This window comes from Chelonoidis abingdonii, chromosome 4 (genome assembly GCF_003597395.2).
Source record: "Chelonoidis abingdonii isolate Lonesome George chromosome 4, CheloAbing_2.0, whole genome shotgun sequence".
Lineage (NCBI taxonomy): Eukaryota > Metazoa > Chordata > Testudines > Testudinidae > Chelonoidis > Chelonoidis abingdonii.
In genome coordinates, this window is record NC_133772.1 from 35423158 (window position 1) to 35446086 (window position 22929).

Consider the following 22929-nt stretch of genomic DNA (forward strand, 5'->3'; position numbering starts at 1 on the left):
CCTGCGAAGCGAAAGCTCGTGACCGGGAGTGTCTCGAAAGCAAGCCCCACAGCTCAGGTTGAAGGAGCGTGTTGTGACTGTGATGCTTCCCCAGCTGACAAGCCTTGGTGAGTGGCTCTAAGGCTGGGGTGTAAGGTGTGGGTTCCCGTGCTTGTATGTCAGTGTTTGGAACAAGTGTTGAGTGATGGGGGCTGGGCAATCCAAAGGGATTCCTGCCCCACCAAAAGGTACCCCCGCTGCTTACATGTATGTGCATCGCGGACCGTCGACGTGTAAATATATGCAAAAATGGAATTGGTATACCAGAAATGACCCGAAGCTACAATTTCCCTTAGAGGGAAGTTTTGACCCTGTTAGAATTGGACACCTTCGTGGTGCCCTTCTTGCCCATGCTGTACATCAGGGATAATTTGATGCATACTTTGAGTGGCACGATGAGACAGACAAACGGCGTCAGGAATCTAAAGTTAGGAGCCTGAAGGACACTCAGGAAAAACTAAATAGAATTCACTAGAGTGGTGATCTTTTCCCCGACAGCCCCATGTGGATACTCTTATTTTGGAATGAGAGCGTCCAGAATAACTGTTCTGTAATAAGAACAGGAGTACTTGTGGCTCTTCTCTGGATGTATATATATCTATACACACTTTTCTTATATGTTCCATTCTATGCATCCGATGAAGTGGGCTGTAGCCCACGAAAGCTTAATGCTCAGATAAATTTGTTAGTCTCCAAGGTGCCACAAGTACTCCTGTTCTTTTTACAGATGCAACTAACATGGCTGCTGCTCTGAAACCTGTTTTGTAATAATTATTCCAGAACAGCTAATTTGGTAAATTTCCAACTACAGACAATCCCTTACACACAGTGATTTTAGTGCTGATGAAAGAGTCCGGCTTTAGAGCCCAGGAGTCTGAAGGGCCTGATTCTGATTGATATGAAGGCCCCTTTGCCTTGCTCTGGCAGGGTAAAGGAGTTGTAGTGTCAATCAGAAAAAGGCCCTGGAGTCTGCTGTTTATCCACATAACAAGCCTGGCATTAGGAAACTAAGCTTTTCTACTTTGCTGAGCCAATCTACGCTAATCTTACCAGGCAGGGCCACCTCCAGGACTGAGAGGCTGCTGTGTTCCATTCACATTCAGTCCTTGCAGTTTCTCATGGCACTATCAACAAAGGCTGACACCAGTGCCAACTGTGAAGTGGATACCTGTCCACTAGAAACTGGATTGAGACCAACTTGCTTCACGCAGGCCACCAGAGAGCCATCAGCTGGGAGTAAATTTTGCTTACTTAGTATCTGGACTCTCATTACGAACCCCCTGGGCCTCCCAGCCCTCTGAATATCTGCCATTGCTAATGAAAAACAAACCACTTACTAAGACATGGACTCCAGGCCTATGTTAGGGAAGCAGCTGGCTGCATTAGCCAGGTCAGGCAAATCAAGAGTGAGTCGCACTGGTTTAGGAGATTTGCCACTCGGCTCCAGACGAGCAATGTAAAAATACCGCTTGGTACATCACTGACAGCTTCAACTGGATGTAAACAACAGATTAGAGTCTTTCCAAACAAAGAGGATCTTTTCCCCTCACTCAGTTGACAAATTCTTTACAAATCTAATAAGCAAACCAAGGATCATGTTTAAAGATGACCCAAGAAGTAGTTGCAATAAAACTTCTCTTTTTAATACTGGCAAAAAATGTTCTAAGGCATTTATTTTAATGGCATCTCACAAAACACAGGCGAAGTAACAGAACATGCCCTATCCTCTGAAATACAACCCTATATAGATATTCACAGCACTGTTTCCAAGGTCCTATATATCCACTGGGGGGGAGAACTGGGCTGCAGAGTGGGTTGGAGAAATTCAAGCTCGTGAAAATGAGTCTATAGCCCTGGAGTGTAGCTGTAGCCAACAGAGCTGGTCTGTGTGCATCCAGGGTGTGTATGCTGTGTGTCTGTGTCGGCGGAGGGGGGTGTATGAATAATGAGGACATAAAGCCACTTAAAAATCATTCACTTGTTAATAAAATTTGCTATTATTTCACCATACAATTAGTTTCGGCAGTTGTTGATTCCCACTCCAGAAAAGTCATGAAACATGGTGCGATGAGGCAGGTAGCCCCACACTGGCCATGAGATGGTTAAAAAGAGCCCACAGCAAATGCCAGGACTTGAGTGGGGAGTTAAAAGGAGGAGACCTAGCCAAGCTCAAGGCTGACCAGGAAGGAGAGCAGAGCTCTGCTTCTGATGTGAGAGAGGCCACTCAGAGACTGAGCTAGCTTACTGACTGGGCAAGCCTCCTGCTAGACGGGACAACCAGTCACTGGGGAACGGGAGGAAATGAGGACTATTTAAAGACAAGCCCTGAATAGAAGGGCAGGGTCCTATCAAAGGTTTATCAGACCACCCTGTTCCGAGCTGTGGTATTTTGCTCTTGGCTTTCTTTGAACCTTAACATGCTGAAAGGGGCTGGACTGAAGTGTGCTTTGGCCACGGGACGAAAGATTCGCTACCTTAAACCTTGCAGAGCCAGTGACCTACACGCAGAGACCTGTGGCTGCACGAGTCATGCCCTGATGGGCCGTGCAGGGAGGCTGCAGAGGCAAATCCAGGCATACATGGAGTTAAGGCTGTAGGTCTCAGTTACTTAAGACAAAAAGTCACCCAACCCAGCTGAACTCATCGTGTGCCCTGTCAACTTGCACTCATCATACCTTGCATATAAAGAGAGACATTGCGATGCAAGACTTTAAGATTCCACTTGCAGAATTTCCCTGCCGAATCAAGGTCGGGATTAAAACATGTTGAGCACCTGTTCTATGAAAATTGGGTCCCATTAAGATGTCTCAAGCTCAGCTTTGAAATATTGAGGGACACAAAACCACTTTATTATCTTGGTCTCGGTCTTTTGACTTCTCAGTGGATCATATTTAATGTGGAAGTCCCTGAGAACATGGATGTCCTATGAGGAATAGCTTCATACACTGTCCATAACACAGTCACTTTACTGAAAGCAATCTCATTTTAAATTGCATCTTTAATCAGAGCCACACTACTGCATCAATACCCGTCTGATAGCCACATATCACATCCCTGTGAAGGGATTTAATCAAGGAACTAAACGCAACAAAGGACAGTTCAAAATGTTTGGATGAGATGGGTTTTAGATTGATACATTAGGCTAATGCAGACTGTGTTGGGCTTTCAATACACTTTTCTGGGAGCCTTACTTCTGATGCCTTTCAAAAGATATTTGCTGCAGCTCAGTTGGTCATTGATCCTTCTCTGGATGGCTGGGACTAGATTTAGAGGGCTACTGACTGGAGCTTTTCCAGATAGTGACACTCTTCTTGATTGAAGATGAAATGATTTCTTACTAGGAACAGTCCCTTAGTAAAAGACTGGGATTTGCAACCATATGCTCTCCTGCCTGCAGTTTTCAAAGCACACACAGCTGAGGATCAGGAGGTGAATGCAGCCCTTGAGACGTGCCAGAACACAAGCACTGGAAGAACCTAAAGAACCACAAGGCACCTGTTTGACTCCTAAAAAAAGTTCCAGAGTTCCAGCATGTCTCAAGCGCCGGTGAGTGAGGACACTTCCTTCAACCCAGTTTCCCCACGGCGAAGCTGGTGTAAAACACAGCAAAGCTGCAGTCTGGATAGTGACACAGATAGTTCAGTCACCATCCATAGCAGATTGGTTGAAGATTGTTTAGAAAAGTAACGTTGTCCTGCTGTTAGAACGTTATTTGGGGAGGAAAGTGATACAACATGCAAGCCAAGTGGCCTAGAGGATGACAGGCACATGCTCCGTTATTTCCAGTTTTTGAAAGATACATAAAAACTGTGTCTCCTCTAGCCTCCTCCAGGCATTTTTATTTACTTTTATTTTCCTCGTTCTACTAAATGTCACTTTTTATTATCACTTGATTTTTAAATTGATTTGCACTTGGAAGCCAATCAGGAGCCAGGGAACTCTTTGGAGCATATGTGACTAACTCAAGCAAGCACTGTCGGGGCAACTTTTGCTTTGCCTCCAAAGGGTACCCCATGGAGAGGACATCATGGCAATTGAATTGGTAGGGCACAAAAGCAGGGAGAACTTTAGCAACATCAGAGAGAAATGGTGATATTGCTGCGTTGCAAGAAACACTGATGAGGGGGGAAAGAGCTTCTGCTGATCTAGTCCTTAGCTGTTGGAGGTGCCACAGTGAGGTTAAGACACAGAAGTAAGGCCCCAACTGCTTATACTATTCTTGTAACTGAAGAGCCAATGATACTATTTAGAGGAGGAAGGCTACTGAGCCAAATTTCAGTTCTGAAGCCCTGATGCTTATAGTGTGGCCCTATTCAATTGTCCCCTGCCAGTTCATTTGTTTAAATTATCCTTCATTTCCTGACATGACTTGCTGGGTGATTCTTCTGGCACTGCTCAAGGTGTACCCTCTATCCCATCCCAGAAGCGGGTGATGGGATACAGCCTGCACAATCCTTAGATGTGCTCTTCTTCTGGATGATAGCATTTTGTGAATGGTAGAGGCCAATGAGAATGGTCCATGTCAGAAGCTCCAAAAAGGCCATCACTGCCTGCTGCTGTTCTTTTGCAGGCAAGCCCTTGTCTGTCAGCACTTGAAAGAAGTTATTTGAATGAACTATCAGTGTCTTTCATAGCCAAAGAGGGCTGCCATGGCTTACCCAAAGGTGTGACTCCACCCCCGGGTGCCCAGCCACATTCTGGGCTGGTCATGAAAGGGATCATTAATACTTCCAGGATTAAATAAGGTTATTGAATTAAATTTACATTTTAAAAAGTGACACTACTTTGGGTCTCATGAAAGGATGGAACTATGGCTTCCTCTCTTCAATCTTGTACTATTATCTGTAAAACCAAGTACCTTAAAAGCTTTTAGCCAATATGTTTTCATTCTCTGGCTATTTTTGTAAAGACGGTCTTGTCACTAAGACACAGCACAAGGAGTCAAGAGATCTGGGTTTGATTCCTGGTTCAGAACTTGACTCTCACTGTACAAGCCTGAGCTTGTGACTTAACCTCTCTGGGCCCTGGCTTCCCCATCTGTAACAGAACTTGCATACATAAAGAGGGCTTAAGTCACTGATGTCTGTAAAATGCTTTGGCATACTTTGCACATCTACATCAATATCCATGCAACAGGATTAGATCTTCCATGGGATCATCAGTTTCATGCATTTAGCATTTTGTCTTATATTATGCTGTATCATTAAGAGATTACTGAAACTGCTATGAAGATAGGTCTGCTTTTTAATGTACTGTAATGATTCCCTCCCCCACACTCATTTTCCTTTTAAATCACTGCAGGAATAAACTATACAACTGCAATAAAACATGTGGTGCAGCTTATTGTTTGGATCTGTAGTGGCTAGCTACAGAAAGTTAAGGCCGAATATTTGGTATCCAGTGATTAAATGAAAGTAAATTTGTTTGGATGCCACATGCAAATACATCATATACCTGAGCATGAGGACTGCTGCTGTACCACTATGATGATTTCAAGGCAGCTCAGTGGCAGAAAGATGCAGACTGATTTATGACAAATGATTAGAAGAGTTAAATATGTCTAAGTTTATCTGAGTAACACTAGGAGGAAAGGATACGATAATTATCTGCAAATATTTGAAGAGCGTAACGAGGAGTAATGAACTGGTATGAAACGACAAAAGCAAAGGTTTAGGATAAATATCAGGAAGCGTCCTGATAATGAAGTGCATTATGGCACGCATCCAAAGTCCACTGAGGTCAATGGGACTCTTTTTACATTGACTTCAGTGGGCTTTGGAGCAGGTCCTAAATTGGGAAACAGACTCATAGGAAGTTATAGGAATCGCAGTGTTTCAGACGCTTAGGATTAGACAGTTTCTCAAGGACATAGCCCTTCAGGGACAGTGCACTGTTGTGTAAACACAGAAGCAGCACAGGGAGGGAACAGTGGCTCTGGGAGTCATATTCCCCCTCCATGCTCCCCCAGGGTAATAATTTGCTGGGTTATCCCTGCAGTAAATTACTACCTATCTCTAAGCCAACTAGGCTCTATTGTCTGGCAAGTTGTGGGAGGTAGAGGAAAGACTCTACCCATTTCCCACCCACTTGCTCCTCTGCACCCAGAGCCAAGGTCCAGATAGCCCATGCCATGGTATAAGAAAGGGGTCTGACCTCCCACACTTTTGTGCAGCCAGAGTCAAAAATCTAGCCCTTAAATTTCAACTGGAGAAAGCACTAGAATAGGTACTGTATGGTCTAGCAGGGCGAGGACATAGATGACAATAGCTGCAATATCATCTATTGCCCCTGTAGGCTATATAGTGTTCCAGAGAGGAAATGGTCCCTGATAAGCAATGGAGACACAGCCAGAACACAAGCTGTGTGGAAGCCTGTTTGTTCATGTCTGCAGCTCTAGAGCGTTTCATTTAATAAAGTCTTCCTGCTTAAGCAGGGCTGATTCCATACATCATGACAACAGTCTTTTATATATCCAATGTCTTTTCGTAGGCACTGTGGAGCTCTTAGATGTGAAAACCATACAATCAATACTCCCAGTACTGAGGCTTATTTGTACTGCAAAAGGGGGCAGTATCACAAGGCACACCTTGGGTCATGATACTTACATATTTTATTAAGCCTACATTTCTGCTCACATATGACAATTAAAACCTATACTTTATATATCTGATCCTACTGGTAACCCTACTGTGCAAGGTGCTGTACTGCTGTAATGTTCTTCCTGTGGCTAGAACTAATGGGCCACTCCAGCCAAGGCAAAGTTCACCATTCCACCATCTTGAGAATCAGCGTTCCGCTCAAATCTTGGCACTGTTTGCAAAGCATTTGAATCTATAGGCTGCTAGACACCACTTCAATTTGCTAAAACGAGATGTAGAAGTGATGCAAAGAATCTCATATTAACAAAAATACTAAACTAGTGTTGTCTGTTTTTACTGGAGATATAATTGTATAATGCTGATAGTTCTTTTAAATGCCTTCTAAATCTTTTAAAGTGTTCTACCACTACAGAGTTAAACAACAAGAACAAAAAAAACACCATCGTCAGCATTTGTTTGTAAAGGATAAAGATGTGAGTCGAGTCCAATAGCTATAGTGGATTAGCTGACAGAGATTGGATTGATAACCCTCCCAGTTAAATGCAACAGCTAATACATTTGGAGTACAATTATATTATTTTGAAGCCTGATGAGAGAAAGCTATTTAAAATGTCAGATTTATTTTTCAAAGAACCTACTAGAAAAAATTAGTTCTTTCCCTTTGTAAATCTGATTCTCCAAGTGGGCTGAAGTCAGTGTGACTCCTTGCACCAGTAGCTGCACTCCTGGGTGCCAGCTCAAGCTCCCAATTTGTATCCTGTCTAACAGGCTAGGGGGTTACTGATCTACAGAGTACTGCTGATGCCTTGAGCAATGGCTTTGTTTAACACAGTAGGCTCCTTGGAGCACAATTTACTGGTAACTTGAGAGATGTAAATCTGTTAACAATATTGATTTAGAGACACATTCTCTCTGCTCTGTTTTATTCCAAATCTATTAAACCTAAACAGAGACATTGGGTACCACATCATCCTAGTGCTAAAGCTTCTAATTCCGAAGACTTGAATATCTGTCCACAAGAAGCTGATATAACAACAGATTTTCCTGCAGAGTTGTTTACAAGGACGCCATTAAGGTTGAAAACCAAGTATTTGGCTTCCACCCATCCCTTCTCCTTTCTTAGTCTCACAGAGTCCCATTATTTGTAGTGTAAGAGCTTTAAAAAATGCAAGAAGATGCTACAAAACTTAAAATAAAAGTCAACAGTTTGACACTTGTAGACTTAGCAACAACAAATTAGTAAAATAGTACAACTGAGGGAGTGGGGAAAAATTAAACATCATAACATGGAAACAGAGTCAGGAGGGAGAAAACGGTGAAAATTGTGAGGGATTCATTGCAAAGTTGAACAAAAACTCAAAGCAGAGGGAGAGATGCATTAAGACATCCAGGAAAGGGAGCAAAGACAAGTTTCCAAGAGCATCTGCAAACAGATGGAGTCTTGATGAAATGGAAAGATGTCTCCTGTCAGATGCCCAGAGCTAGAGAAGGCTCTTGGCACTGGCAGTCATGCGACTGTGTAAAGGGGACAGAGAGGAGGTCAGTATTACTGCAGCTCAGGGATCCGAGCAGGGCAGCTGAGAGAGCAAGGCCCAAGGGACAGGTGGGAGCAAAGTGAACAGCACAGAGACAAAATTTGGGGAAAACGCCCAAACATATGCACCCATCACTCGAAAGGCAGTTCAGCCTTATCTTGTCGCCATCAAATAGCCTCATTACTTTTTCATGCAACCCAACCACAGGGAAGGTGCAAGACAGGGAGTAGGAGGTTGAATCTATGAGGGGATCCTCACCTTCAGTGATCTGCAATATGAAAACTTTGGAGAATCACTCATCCATTGGGTGAGCAGTGTTGCCGAGTGGCTAGGGCACTGGGCCGAACGCCTGGAGACTTGGGTTCTAATCTCGGTTTTGCCTGCTGTATTGGTACTGAAACCAGTGCATGAGAAATGGTGCAGTTATATACAGCAGGGTACCTGCATGCCATTAGTGCAGGGTGAAATGTGAAGCTGAAGCACCTGTAAACACCCCAAACTGGCTAAGTATCTTTGTTAAAATTTCATGTCTTGAAAGAGGTCAGTAGTTTTCAAGATTTTCAGCTGGTGCAAATGAGCACAGTTCCATTGACGCCAAAGGAGCTAAATAAATAAAAATAAAGCTATGGCAACATACACCAGCTGAGGACCTGACCCATTCATTCAGAGCACAATGTGCTTGGTAATCTCTTCTTTGTATGCTGATAATTTGGCCCAAATTATTTAAACAAGTACAGACAGTGTTTGAAAATTTCCGAATGGTACAGCTGTGTCCAGTAAAACAACCTCTAGTATTCAGGATGCTTCGTAGTCTGACCTGAATTCTGATGTCCATAAAAAGTTATTCATACAACTAAACCCAAGATATTTACACGTGTTGACGTTTTTTCACACAGGTTTTAATACTAATGCATAGCACTTATGCAGCACTTCAAAATTTAACAGAAAACTGGAAGACCCAGATTGCAAACCCTTTGTTCTCACTGGTAAGCACTTGCAAACACAAGCAGCACCCCTGAAGTCAGTGGGACTGCTCAGTCATGTAACTGCTCATGGCTGGGAGTGAGGAGCTCATTATCTGGCCCTAAATAATTAACCCTTCTAAGACTCCTCTGATGTACTTGTGCATCCTTATCCTCATTTTACAGATGGGAAAACTGAGGCACAGAGGCATGAAAGACTTGGCCAACAAGCTCACAAAGCAAGACAACAGCAAAAGCTGAGACTAGAATTCAGAGGTGCCAGCCAGCTTCCCAGTTACTCACTAACTCCTTTTGCCAATAGCTGATTACCAGGCTAGTGCTGGGAGATCTGCTAGTATTTGTCTGAGATTTGGATGTGGTGCATAACAGCCTCTCAAGATTTATATTCAAATCAGAACCTATTGCTCCAAGATGATGTGTTGCTTTAACCTTATTTATAATGATCTCTTAGCAGCTTGCATTGAGTTCTTCTATCCTCTGGATATATATAATAGGAGGTTTTCACTATTCTGAAAGTTAAGTCAGGTTATAGATATGTATTTTGCTTCTTTTGGCTGCCATGTTATGAAATTAGCTCCCTTACTCAGGTTGTGGCGCAGCAAGTGCCTAGTCCTTTCATGTTTTTAAAAAGGTGCAATGACTCAAGACACTTTTTTTAAATGATAGGGATAGATGCTCAGCAGGTGTAAACTGTCATAACTCGCTGGAAGCCATGGCAATTTACACTAGTTGCGGATCTTCCCTGCAATGTAATCGTTCTTAAAGCACATGCTGTATGTATTGTAATTTTATAATTGTGGCTGTGTGCATGATAACTGGCATTGCTTCCTCTTAGTAGGCCTACTACTGCATTAATATTTTAAATAAATAAGTGTGGGAGCACAGTGACAGAATTTAATAAGAAAAAAGAATGCATGAACTAATAAGAGAGAGTGTCTAAATCCATCACACAAAGCCAGATGCTCTAATCAGCAGTATGGAGAGGTAGGCCAAGCAAACCCTTTGCCAGGGTCAATAAAAATCATGATTTATAAAACAAAACCAAAAATTTTATTTACATTATGATTATTTTCAAAAATTAAATTAATTTTTCATTTAAATCAGACTTTTTATTTATATGTTGTTAGTTCTCTATTTTCATACCTTTTTACAGTCTTAAATTTCTGAAGTGTTTGGGTTTTTTTTTTGTACTTGCTTCTTTAATTTGTTTCCCAACTGTTAGCAGAATTTCAGATTTTACATAGGGATTTTTTTTTTCTGCTAAGAAGTTTCACACTGAAAATGCTCATCTGTACTAGACAAATCCAGGTCCTCATTAACCTCCTGACTGTGAGAATACCACAACACACAATTGATCAGCAAAGAGCCTGTAGTATATTTGTAACCAACTCCTCTTTCCAATACACTAAAAGTTCCACAAGTCACAAAAGCTGAAATGCTTCTACCAAGCTATGCCCTTCCTTCAGGTTTTGGGGTTTGAAATCAGTGGGACTTGTACTCCTAGCTGCTTTTGAAAATCCAACTTTCGGTGCGGAAGTATGAACTGAGAAACCAAACATTAGGTTCCTATTTTTGAAAACGTTGGCCTGTTTGTATTAAGACATTCAAAATATCTTTGTTAAATGTATCAAAAGTCTAAATAACTTTGCTGTGTTAACACTGTTGTTTTGAAGTGACAAAGATTTATGCCACTAGTAAGATTTTAATAAAAATACAGTGATAGGCAAACATTTATGTACATGTTTAACTTAATTTAAGCATGAGTCCCTGGAAGCCTTCATTTTCAACCTTTTGTTCTTTACCTACAGTAGTTTCGTAAAATTCAAACATACCCTACCAGGCAGTGGCACTGAAACCCCCCCCCCCCCACTGTTTTATCATTTAATTCATTATAAATAGAAATACAAATTTGCTATCGCATAAATTGATGGCTGAGGGAGTTAGGTGCCTAACCAGCTTTGGTGCTTTAGTAAACCTCACTAAGCACCTGACTCCATTCTTAAGTACCTAAATACGTTTGAAAAATCTGGTCCTTAATCTCTCAGTTCCCCATCTGTAAAATAGGGGTAATAATTCCTCTCTCCCACCCTCTAGTCTTTTTTGTCTATTTAGAGCAGAGGTGGGAAAACTATGGCCCACAGGACTGTCCTGCCTGGCCCCTGAGCTCCCGGTCGGGGAAGCTAGCCCCTGGCCCCTCCCCTGCTGCCCCCTGTCCCGCAGCCTCAGCTCGCTGTGCCACCAGTGCTCTGGGCAGTGGGGCTGTGGGCTCCTGCCGAGCAGTGCGCTGTGAGAGCCGTCAGCCTGCCCCGCTGCTCTAGACTGCGCGATGGTGTGGCTGGCTCCGGCTGGGCGGTGCATCTGTCAGTCCTGGTGCTCTGAGCAGCATGGTAAAGGGACAGGGAGTGGGGGAGGGCTGGATAGGGGACAAAGGGTCATGGGGGGCAGTCAGGGGACAGAGAGCAGGGGGGGTTGGACAGGGAGTGGGGCAGGGCCGCCCAGAGGATTCAGGGAGTCTGGGACAAAGTGGGGGAGCTGTGACGCTTGTACTCACCGGCGGCGGTCCGGGTCTTCAGCGGCATTTTGGCGGTGGGGGGCCCTTCAGTCGCTCTGCGTCTTCAGCAGCACTGAAGGGCCCCCCCGCCACCGAAATGCCACCAAAGACCCAGAGTGACTGAAAGGCCCCTGCCGCCGAAATGCTGCCAAAGACCCGGACCGCCGCAGGGCCAGGGCTTGTGGGGCCCGGGGCAAATTGCCCCACTTGCCCCACCCTCTGGGAAGCCCTGGAGTGGGGTCCCAAGGGGCAGTTAGGGGCGGGGGTTCCGGGAGGGGGTGGTCAGGGGACAGGGAACTGAGGGGTTGGATGGGTCAGGGGTTCTGAGGTGGGCAGTCAGGGGGCAGGAAGTGGCAGGGGGCCGATGGGGGCGGGGGCCAGGCTGTTTGGGGAGGCACAGCCTTCCCTACCCAGCCCTCCATACAGTTTTGGAACCCCGATGTGGCCCTCAGGCCAAAAAGTTTGCCCACCCCTGCTTCAGAGTGTAAGCTCTATGAGTCAGAGATTGTCTAGGTATATGTACAGAACCTAGCACCGGGGCCCTGATTTTAGATGGGTTCTCTAGGTGCTACTCTAATATAAATAATTAACATTAAAAGTGTATGTATTTCTGGATATAAAATTAGCTCCGTTGCGCACGTTTCTGTATATGGAGGCCATTCATGCATCTAGCCGGCAATATATAGTGAAAAAATCCATAGCTATCGCTCGCATAAAACCAAATTAAGATTCACATGTTAAGATCAGCAAACATAACAATACACAGCCTAGGAAGCATTATGCAGGAAATCAATATTGGGAAAGGATATTAAAAAACCAACTGCTGCTAGTGATTTATGGCTCTCAGGGAAGAGTTCCACAAATTAGACCTAATTTTTAATAAACCAGCAGTAATTCATAACAAATATTCAACCCAACTAAAAAAGCCAAGGAATAAATTAAATCCTTTGGAACCTAAACTTTGACTGATGGAAAGATGCAGGCAAGTATCCATTACAGACAGTGGAAAGGAAAAGTTTGATTCTCTGATGGAGCAGAATGGGGGACTGGACAGCATCAACTCATCTCACATTGTATTCCCATGATTTCTCTCATTACTACCTGTCCCTAATCCAAAACCCATGGAGGTCAACTGAAAGACTCCAATTGACTATATATGGCGTTAGATCAATTCCATTCAACTGCGGATTAAGGCCCCATTCCATCAAATCACTTAAGCAGATGCTTAATTTTAAGTATAATGGGACTATTCATATGCTAACAGTGAGGCATGTTACTTGAGTGGTTTGCTGAATAGACACAGACTTAAGCAGGTGCATAACTTTATGCAGGAGTGTTTTGCGTACTTGGGGCCTTAATGCACATGAATACAGGGGCATGCCATCATTATAAACCCAAGAAAGCCACATCCATCTTCTGTTCCTTTCATTCTCCTAATCACATCTTCCACTAAAATGTATCTAGCTGCTGTCGGTTATTCTCTTTCCCCTAAAAGACCACCAGTTCTTCCTCTATTGCTCACTATGCCAGCTCCACATTTCAGTTAGCTAATTTGTAACGACGCTCTACACAGATTCTCCTCTTCCTTCTGCAGTCTCTTTCTAGTTCCTGTATCAGACTGATTTGCTCTTCATTCTCTTTTTTGCTTCCAAGATCTCAAACACCTGTATGTATTATATTAAACCCCAGGTATGTGTAATGAATGGACACATTATTGTCACATAAATGTCTGGAAATTCAAAGTTAAAGCTGCCAAAGCAACCATAACTCTTCCCCTTTGCATACATCACATGCATTAAAATAGGGTCCTCGGAGCATATGTTCCACCCGGCTCCAAATGAAGTCTATACATACCACATGAGGTCAAATTTATCTGATTCCTGGGATTTGCATTTACTGGTAACTCAAACAATAATCCCCACATAAACTTTTCCTTACAAGCCTGGCTCTTTCTAGTTTCCTGCAGGATCTCCATGTCACTGCCCCTAGTTCTGACCAAAGAGTCATGCCTACATCTTGGTGGATGTCATGGTATAATTCCCCACTCTGAACCTTAGCGTCCAAGAGACAGGGTACCAGCATGAATTCCTCTAAGCTTAATTACCAGCCTAGAACCCGTAGCGCTGCCACCAACCAGGAATTCCAGTGCCTGGTACACTCTGGTCCCCGCAAAACCTTGCCTGGGGAACCCCAAGACCCAGATCCTCTGGATCTTAACACAAGGAAAGTAAACCCTTTCCAACGCGTTGTTCTCCCAGGCTCCCCCTCCCCTGGTTATCTGGAAGATCGCTGTGATTCAAACTCCTGAATCTTAAACAGAGAGGAAAATGCACCTTCCCCCCTCCTTGCTCTTCCCCCTCCAGACTCTCCTGAGAGAGAAAGTAATCCTGACACAGAGAGAATTAGCTCTCTCTCCCCCTTTCCCTCCTTTCTCCCCACCAATCCCTGGGATGAATCCAGACCCTGTCCTCTGGGTCCACCCAGAATAAAAAAAAACAACTCAGGTGTCTAAACAAGAAAACTTTTAAATTAAAGAGAGAAAACAGTAAAAATTGTCTTCTGTAAATGTTAAAATGGATAGGTACAGGGTTTTTTTAGGCTGACTAGCCACTGGGAATACCCTCCCAGCCTAAAGTATTCAAGTACAAATTAAAAATCCTTTCAGCAAATACAAATCTGAACTCCTCCATGCCAAATGCACATTAAACTCCTTCCAGCAAATACACATTTGCAAATAAAGGAAACAAACATAGCCTAACTCGCCCCTCTACTAGTACTTTACTATTTGTGAATCTATAAGAACCTGTATGCAGGGGATTTGGAGAGAAACCTGGTTGCACGTCTGGTCCTCTGAGTCCCCAGCGTGAATAACAACCAAAAACTAACAGCACACACAGAAACTTCCCTCCCTCAAGATTTGAAAATATCCTGTCCCCTGATTGGTCCTCTGGTCAGGTGACAGCCAGGCTTACTGAACTTGTTAACCCCTTACAGTCAAAAGGGATATAAAGTACTTTTGTTCTATTAACTCTTTCTATCTGTTTATGACAGTGGAATTAGCAAACTGCCACAATGAATCAACAGAATTTACTCAGCAGCTTAATGCATCGTTCAAACACCTTCCAAGAGGTTAATTCAACAGAAGACCACTAAATTCCTAAGCAAGGTCACAGATCCTGCCACCATCTTACAAGTCCTTTATTACTTGGTTCTACAGTATTTACACATCACCACAAGATGCTCCATATACGTGCATCTAAGATAATACAAAAGGTGCAATGCCTTTGTATTACATTATTTGGTCACCAGCATATAAAATTACATGTAACGAAAGAGCCTGCTCAATGTATACACATTAATCTTTAACAAGGGACCATAGTTAAAGTTGCTGTTATGTAACTACGAATGTGTATTATGTTCAGCCAGTGTAATATACACACCAAACAGTTCATTCTAATGAAGTGTTGTCCACAAAGAATCTTTGGGACCTTTATCAATGTCTGTCTGAATAATTAATGGAAGATCCTAAAGCTGTGAAATGCTGCTTACTTGTCAGATATGATTGTGGGAGGCAACTGTTTGTGATCACCAGCCAGGATACACTTTCTGGCCTTCAGCAGAGGGATCCAGCAGCTTGCTTCTAGGGCCTGAGCACATTCATCTATCACTACCAGATCAAAGTGATTTTCAGGAAGTAACTTCAGTGGACCATCAGAGGAAGCACCTAATCAAAGGAGAAATCAAAAAGAGAGTTAACACATCTTGGTAGGAGAGAATAAGAGCACAAACAAGCCTATTAAAAAATCCCTTACAAATGAATTGCTGTTAAAGGCAGGTAACAAAGATGCTGGTTCTCTGCAGAGATTCACAATTTCAAATCTGCAGTCCACGCGGAAAAAAAAAGGGACTTGTTATTTGCCAGCATCAGACAACAACTACAGTTTTTGCTTTGGCATTCACAACCATGCCCTCTTGAGCATCTTAAAAACAAAAATAAAACTAGATAATTAAAACCACAGAACAATATGCTCCACTATCTCACCAAAGCAGAGAAAAAGCACTCACTTCCCTTCTGCCCTCTACATCAAACAACCAAAGCTAGAAGGGAAATAGATTTGAGAATTCCCTTTAATGATGTACTATGGGAAAGAATTTCTGATCTTAAACTGAACAGACTTTGTCTAACCTACCTGTCATCTCAAGAATATATTGTGGCACGGTCAGGAAAACCAATTCTACCAACAACGCTGCACAAACACTCCTTAGAACATTTGTGGTGTAACAGAGCAGATAAAATTATTTGGGGCAGGGACTGTCTTTTCATTAAGTGTGTAAAGTGACTAGCACAATGGGGCCCCAACTCTTAAAAATCAGGGTCTCTAGATAAAACTGCAATCAAAATATTAAATTAAATTGACATGTCTATTGCTCAGAGCTCTACATTTGAGAGGCACTGAAAACGCTGGTGAAATAATTTACGAAAGTGGGTGAAAAGGGGGTGAGGAGGAGAGATAAAATGTAGGAACCTGTCGTATGTTTATTATTCAGAGCAATGTCATAAAGGGAAAGACTGGTTTCAAAAATATCTTGTACTATTCTAGGGCTGAGGAATGCAGCTCGGGTTAGGGATGATTTAGTTCTTTTATAAACCATAGTCTATCTGTACAGTTTTGGATCAGATTGGATGCACCTGACGCAAGCTACAGTTTGTCAGCCTAAGTGCGATTTCTTTTTATTAGGCAAAACTTTTTCAGAATATACTTACCCAATATAGTTACATGGGATATATAATTTGCATAATTATGAGTGTGCCATGCAGCAAGCCCCCTCCAAAAAAAGATATATGTAATGAAAGACTTTACAATTGTGCAGGTAGAGAGGGGCTATACCAGGGGTCGGCAACCTTTCAGAAGTGCTGTGCCGAGTCTTCATTTATTCACTCTAATTTAAGGTTTCACGTGCCAGTAATACATTTTACTGTTTTTAGAAGGTCTCTTTCTATAAGTCTGTAATATATAACTAAGATATTGATGTATGTAAAGTAAATAAGGTTTTTAAAAAGTTTAAGAAGCTTCATTTAAAATTAAATTAAAATGCAGAGCCCCCCGGACCAGTGGCCAGGACCCGGGCAGTGTGAGTGCCACTAAAAATCAGTTCACGTGCCGCCTTCGGCACGCATGCCATAGATTGCCTACCCCTGGGCTATATCATTCAAGCCATACAGCATCACTCTAATTTATTGATCTTCACTTAACTAAAGGTCACCTATGTCTCACAGGGCTGCAGTAATTAAACTCTCCTCCTGCTGAGCTTAGCAGCAGAGAGATGCAGACAGATCTGGCTCATGTGAATAAATCCAGCTAACTGGATGTCAGAGTAAGCCAGCAGGTTTTCTATAACTGGGGAAACCATAATTATCTGAATCTCCAGTTTTACCAATGCTGTGACTATCCCAGCTTTGCAAAATCAAGGCTGCATTAGGTTGTTGGTTTGGTTTTTTTATGTAATGTATTGATTTGTTTTGAAAAGGACTTTTGACAAAACCAAGTTATTTAGATGTCAAAACTAGCTAGCAAGCCAGCAGGGGTACATGAGTTTGCAAGGGGAACCCCAGCTGAGATGGCAGAGGTCAAGCCCCACTTCTTTCACACAGTTACAGCTAGAACTGAGGGACTACTTCCCTACAAATAATTTATTTCAAGGATTTTATGGGCAATTTCCTATTAGTGAATTGTCCATGGCCATCCTGTGAAATTCTTGAATATATTTGTAATTTGAGATTATTCACACTTTTCTTCAAATAGTTATTGATCAAATAATTGCAGGTTGCATTTCTTGATGCTTGGGCCCTGATCCAACAAAGCATTTGAGTATGAAGTCAGTGGAACTGCTTATGTGCTTAAAGATAAGCATATACATAAGTGGTCGGCATGATCAGTACCTAGGTTACCTTCCTTAGGCCATCTGGTATCGTTTCTGTTCCCTAATTGGGTAACTGCATATATTGTGTACAAATAAATATTCCTGTGACGTTGCACTCCATAATGTTTTATAGAAATAAGCTTATGAGTGTAAACATGACATAACTGGAATATGTTTTATGCTAGATATGCCATGTAATGTATCTTTGCAAAAGTTATGTTCTACTGCATGTATTCATCCTATTCATATGCATGTATCATTTTTATATCTAAAGTTATAAGTATCAGCTCTATGCTTGTATTTAAAGTGTTTGCTGTAGGAAGCACATAAGGCAGATTTGGTCAACATGGTGTGAAGGGATGAGTAATTGGGAGTACTCAGCTAACAATGGACCTTAACAGAGGCCAATCCACATCTGAGCTTTCCTGGGAACGTTCAAGCTAACATGGGGGCAATAGCGTCGGCCTGTAGAGAACTGAGTCATGCAACCTCGTTATCTCTAGCCTGCTTGCTAGCATATATATACCTGCCCCTGGAAATTTCCACTACATGCATCTGACGAACTGGGTATTCACGCACAAAAGCTCATGCTCCAAAGTGTCTGTTAGTCTATAAGGAGCCACAGGATTCATTGTTGCTTCTACAGATCCAGACTAACATGGCTACCCCTCTGATACTGGAACAAAGAACAGTAACTACAGGGGTGTGAGGGATTGCTGGACCCAGACTAGGAGAAGTCTAAGCTTCTTTTACAGAGACTATTGGAACATCTCTGAGGGGGAGATTTACCTGCATGTAGTTAGGCTTAGACTTGAGTGTTTTATTTTCTTTTGCTTGGTAATTCACTTTGTTCTGTCTGTTATTACTTGGAACTACTCAAATCCTACTTTTTATATTTAAATAAAATCACTTTTTACTTATTAATTAACCCAGAGCAAGCAATTAATTCCTGGGGGAGCAAACAGCTGTGCATCTCTCTCTATCAGTGTTATAGACGGCAAACAATTTGTGAGTTTACCCTGTATAAGCTTTATACAGAGTAAAACAGATTTATTTGGGGTTTGGATCCCACTGGGAACTGAGCATCTAGGTGTTGGAGACAGGAACGCTTCTTAAGCTGTTTTCAGTTAGGCTGCAGCTTTTGGGGGATGTTGGTTCAAACCTGGGTCTTGTTTGTAGCAGGCTAGCTGTGTCGTGCATACCGGCAAGGGCACTGAAGTCCAAAGCTTCGCGGGGAAATGGGCTCCAAGGTAGCCCAGCACATCGAGTGGCAGTCCGCAGGGGGTTTCTGTGCTACCCATGCGTGCACCATGTCATCAATTTTCACTGTGCTTGGTCAATTACCTAAAAATTCCTCAGGAAATCAAGAAACATGTGACTTACACTGTCTGCTCAGGTCTGTAAAATTTCCAACAACATATTTTACTCAATTTGAAATATAGAATCATAGTTCATACTGCATTGGCTGTTTAACCACATGTGAAGTGCAAATTTTACAGCAAAAGCGTTTGAAAGTCGATTTTGGTTATTATTCAAGTAAAAAATTTCACTATTCGAGGTGTATTTAAGCAGTACTGAAGTTGGAATGTTTGTGGAAAGTGAACCCCAAAAGGGTCACAAATAGAAGTGAGAAAACAGATTTGGATCTACAAAATATTATATGTGAAATCTTCCAGCCCTGCACACTACTTGCTCAGCTCTGCTTTCAATACTGACTTCCCCTTTAATGCTGTCTCTTTGCGTTTCTGCCTCTGACCTATCGCTGTTTACGCAGCTCATCGCAGTCACGGTAAGCCTCTCGACGCAGGGTCTTTGTGTTTATAGCTCTGCTAAATGACCTGGTATGCTTACAACACTATTAATGTGACACAAGTGCTCCTGCTACCTTGGTGGGTCTGTGCTATTGGGCAGATCTGCTCACCTCAGTGATCTTCCTTCTTGTGGAACCCCCAGTCTGGGTCGCTCCTCCTGTGTCTGATCAGCGAGTGGGAGGTTTGGGGGGAACCCGGCCGCCTCTACATCTGGCTTTCCAGCCCAGCGTTCCTGTGGATTGCAGCTGTCTATATGTCTCCTCTAACAGCTGCATGACCAGCTACATTCCTGGCTAGCTTCCCCATGGCCTCCTCCAAACACTTCTTTATCCCTCCCAGCAGGCATCTTCTCCTGGTATGGCTGATAATACTTGTACTTCCTTAGTCCTCAGCAGCCAGCCTCTCACTCTACCGTGCTTGTGCCTCTTGCTCCCAGCTCCTCACCCCGCACTTCTCTCGCTCTGCCTCTCCCCCCCCTGCACTGGAGTGAGCTCCTTTTTAAACCCAGGTGCCCTGATTAGCCTGCCTTGATTGGCTGCAGGTGTTCTAATCAGCCTGTCTGCCTTAATTGGTTCTAGCAGATTCCTGACTATTCTAGTGCAGGCCCTGCTCTGGTCACTCAGGGAACAGAAAACTACTCACCCAGTGACCAGTATATTTGCCCTCTACCTGACTCCTGTACCATACTGGTCCGGGTCTGTCAAAACAAACAGTACATTTTGCAAGCAGTTGGTGAGTTAGGCCACTTCAAAGGGTTTTTGTTGTTGTGGTTTATAAACATTTTTTTTTTTTTTTAAGAAGATGGAGGTATTCATGTTTGCAACCAGATCATGAAACATCTGCAAATGTTACCTTTTCACGGAATGTTTTATTACCTTTACATGACAGCGTTAACTGTTTTGTTACATAAAACTGTGATCACAATGGGCAAACATTATTATTTATTCTATGTACTGCTGTAGCAAATGAGATCAGGCCTCTATTGTGCTAGGCCCTATACAAACAGGTAGTAAGGGACAGTCCTTGCCCCAAAGAGCTTACATGCTAAATAATAAATATAGTCGCAATGTGCGCGCGCGTGTGTGTGTGTGTGTAGGAAGGTTCAGTGCTAGTCTGTTTTATGAACATGAAAGAGAACACAAAGGAAGATAATACCAAGAAATTAGATCAGGATTCTCAACCTCTGGGGCACAATCCCAACAGGTGTTAGGGAATCACAACCACCCTGTCGTTCTTATATTGCTCAGTGGTAGCAGGTAATGGACAGAAGGGAGGAGGGTCTCCATAGGGGAAAAGGCTGAGAACCAATGAAACAGATTAAAATTGAAAAGGCAGAGAAAAGGAGTTCTAAGACTCCTATCCATCCCGGGTACACATAGGCGTTACAGACCATACAGTTCCACCACACTGAGTGATATTAAATTACATATAGTTTGGCTATCTAAGTCGGGGTGGGCAAACTTTTTGGCTCAAGGACTACATCTCGGTATGGAAACTATATGGTGGGCCATAAATGCTCACAAAATTGGGATTGGGATGCAGGAGGGGGTGCTCCAGGCTGGTATTGAGGGGGCTGGACAGCAGGATGGGGATCAGGACTGGGGTAGAGGGTTGGGGTGTGGGGAGAGGCTCAGGGGTGCAGGCTCCAAGCAGCGCTTACCTCAAGCGGCTCCCGGAAGCAGAAGCATGTCCCTTCTCCGGGCTCCTACACAAAGGCGCAGCCAGGCGGCTCTGTACGCTGTCCCATCCTCAGGCACCACCCTGGCAGCTCCCCAGCCGGAGCTGCCACGGTGAGGCACCTCTCACCTGGCCCCAAGCTGCTGTGGTGAGAGAGGGCTGGGGGAGTCCTCTCTCCCTGCCACAGCCCCAGGGCAGCCTGCACTCCAAACCCCTCATTCCCGGCCCCACCCCAGAGCCCTCATCCCCCCGCACACCTCAACCCTCTGCCCCAGCCCTGAGACCCCTCCCACACTCTGAAGTCCTCAGCTCCACCCCTGCCACACATCACCTCCATACTGGTGCACATAGGAAAATTCATTCTGCACAAGGACTTAAAAAATTAGAGGGAAAACTGCAATCAACATTACTCAAAAGAGCCAGAGTAGTGTGAATTCATTGTTTCATTTACTATTTTTACATATATATATTATTTTCACAATGACGACTGGCCAAATATTCTACAGTTGGTAAATAACATAGTAAAAGCATCCTGACTGGTTAATAATTAAAATCACACGATGTTTTAATATCAGGTGCTACAAAGAGCTGTAGGAGACACATTAAAAAGCCACTTGTGGCTTCTGGAGCCTTGGTCTGAGTATCGCTGCTCTAGCTAGTACAAATACCAATAGCACTGAAGTCAGAGAGGCATGGGTTTCAGCATGGGTTTGTGCAAGCCCACGGGTGCCTTGGATACTTACTCAGTGGCTAGCCCATGCTGAAGTCCATGCTGCCGTGGCTTCACTGCTCTTGGTAGTTGCACCGGTTGTATTAAAGCTAGTTTGGGCGTGTCTACACACAATCACACCTCAGACTACAGTGTAGATAAACCCTCAGTCATTCTAACAGCAAAGTAGGTGACCAGACAGAAGTATTTGTGTATTGCTATTACAGACTATCTGGAAGAATCACTTTGAGCTACTTGGAGCCTCTAATGAAGCTATGAAGCTGTGTTGAACAACCTAATTTGACCTAACGTTTGTAAAGGCAAAAGAGGAAACAGTATGTCTAACCTGTATTTGTTGCAAGAACAACATTAGCCCGGGTAAGGATTTCAGTCATAGCAGTTTCTTCTCGCTCCTTCAGCTCCTTTCTCAGTGCCTTAATCTCATTTCGGAAATGGCTTCTCTCCCCCTCATCCTGGGTCTTTTTGGTTTTTATCTGCACAATGGAAATTAAAACCGGATGAAAAAGACAGCCTATAGTCCAATGGACTACGAGAGGAAATTTTTAGTAGCCCATTTAAGAATGAAAGCAGCAGAATCTCTGATATAAGCGCAATTTACTGAATTTCATTCAACAGCACTTCATTAAAAAAAAAATAAAAGATTGCTCTATAGGCTTATGACTCCAACCCTCAAACCCTTATTCCCATGGCTATCGTGACTAAGGTTTGCAGGATAGACTCTAGAACCGTAAGACATGATCCACACCCTAATCTTGATCTGCTCCAATCTTGGTTACTCATTTCTGCAACCACTACTCCTTTTCCAGCACAAGGAGACAGCAGGGGAGGAACTGAGAGACCATCAGAGTAACATTCTGTTCTCTGCTCTACTCATGGAACGCTGTAGCTATCATTTTCCCCCTTACTCAGGACAGATTGGAAAGTTCCAATGTATCCTTCACACAGTAAGGCTAAATGAATTGTTTGCACTCGTCTAGCCTAAGCAGCAGCTTTACATTTTTTAACAATTGCCTTTACACTTTTATAAATGATTTAGAATATAGATTTTTAACAGAGAGGGAGGTTTTTTAGATGCACCTATT

The 22929-nt window shown here is 43.2% G+C and overlaps 1 protein-coding gene across 2 annotated transcripts in view; it reads right to left on the minus strand.

The window, feature by feature from the left end:
* The window catches only part of IGHMBP2 (immunoglobulin mu DNA binding protein 2), a 100399-nt gene that overhangs the window by 33874 nt on the left and 43596 nt on the right, over window positions 1–22929 (minus strand). For both annotated transcript variants that reach the window (XM_032773114.2, XM_032773113.2), the window contains exons 7-8: window positions 22173–22320; window positions 15257–15431 (exon numbers count right to left, since the gene is read on the minus strand). In XM_032773114.2, the coding sequence (XP_032629005.1) occupies window positions 15257–15431; window positions 22173–22320 (323 nt within the window). The remainder of the gene's footprint in view (window positions 1–15256; window positions 15432–22172; window positions 22321–22929) is intronic.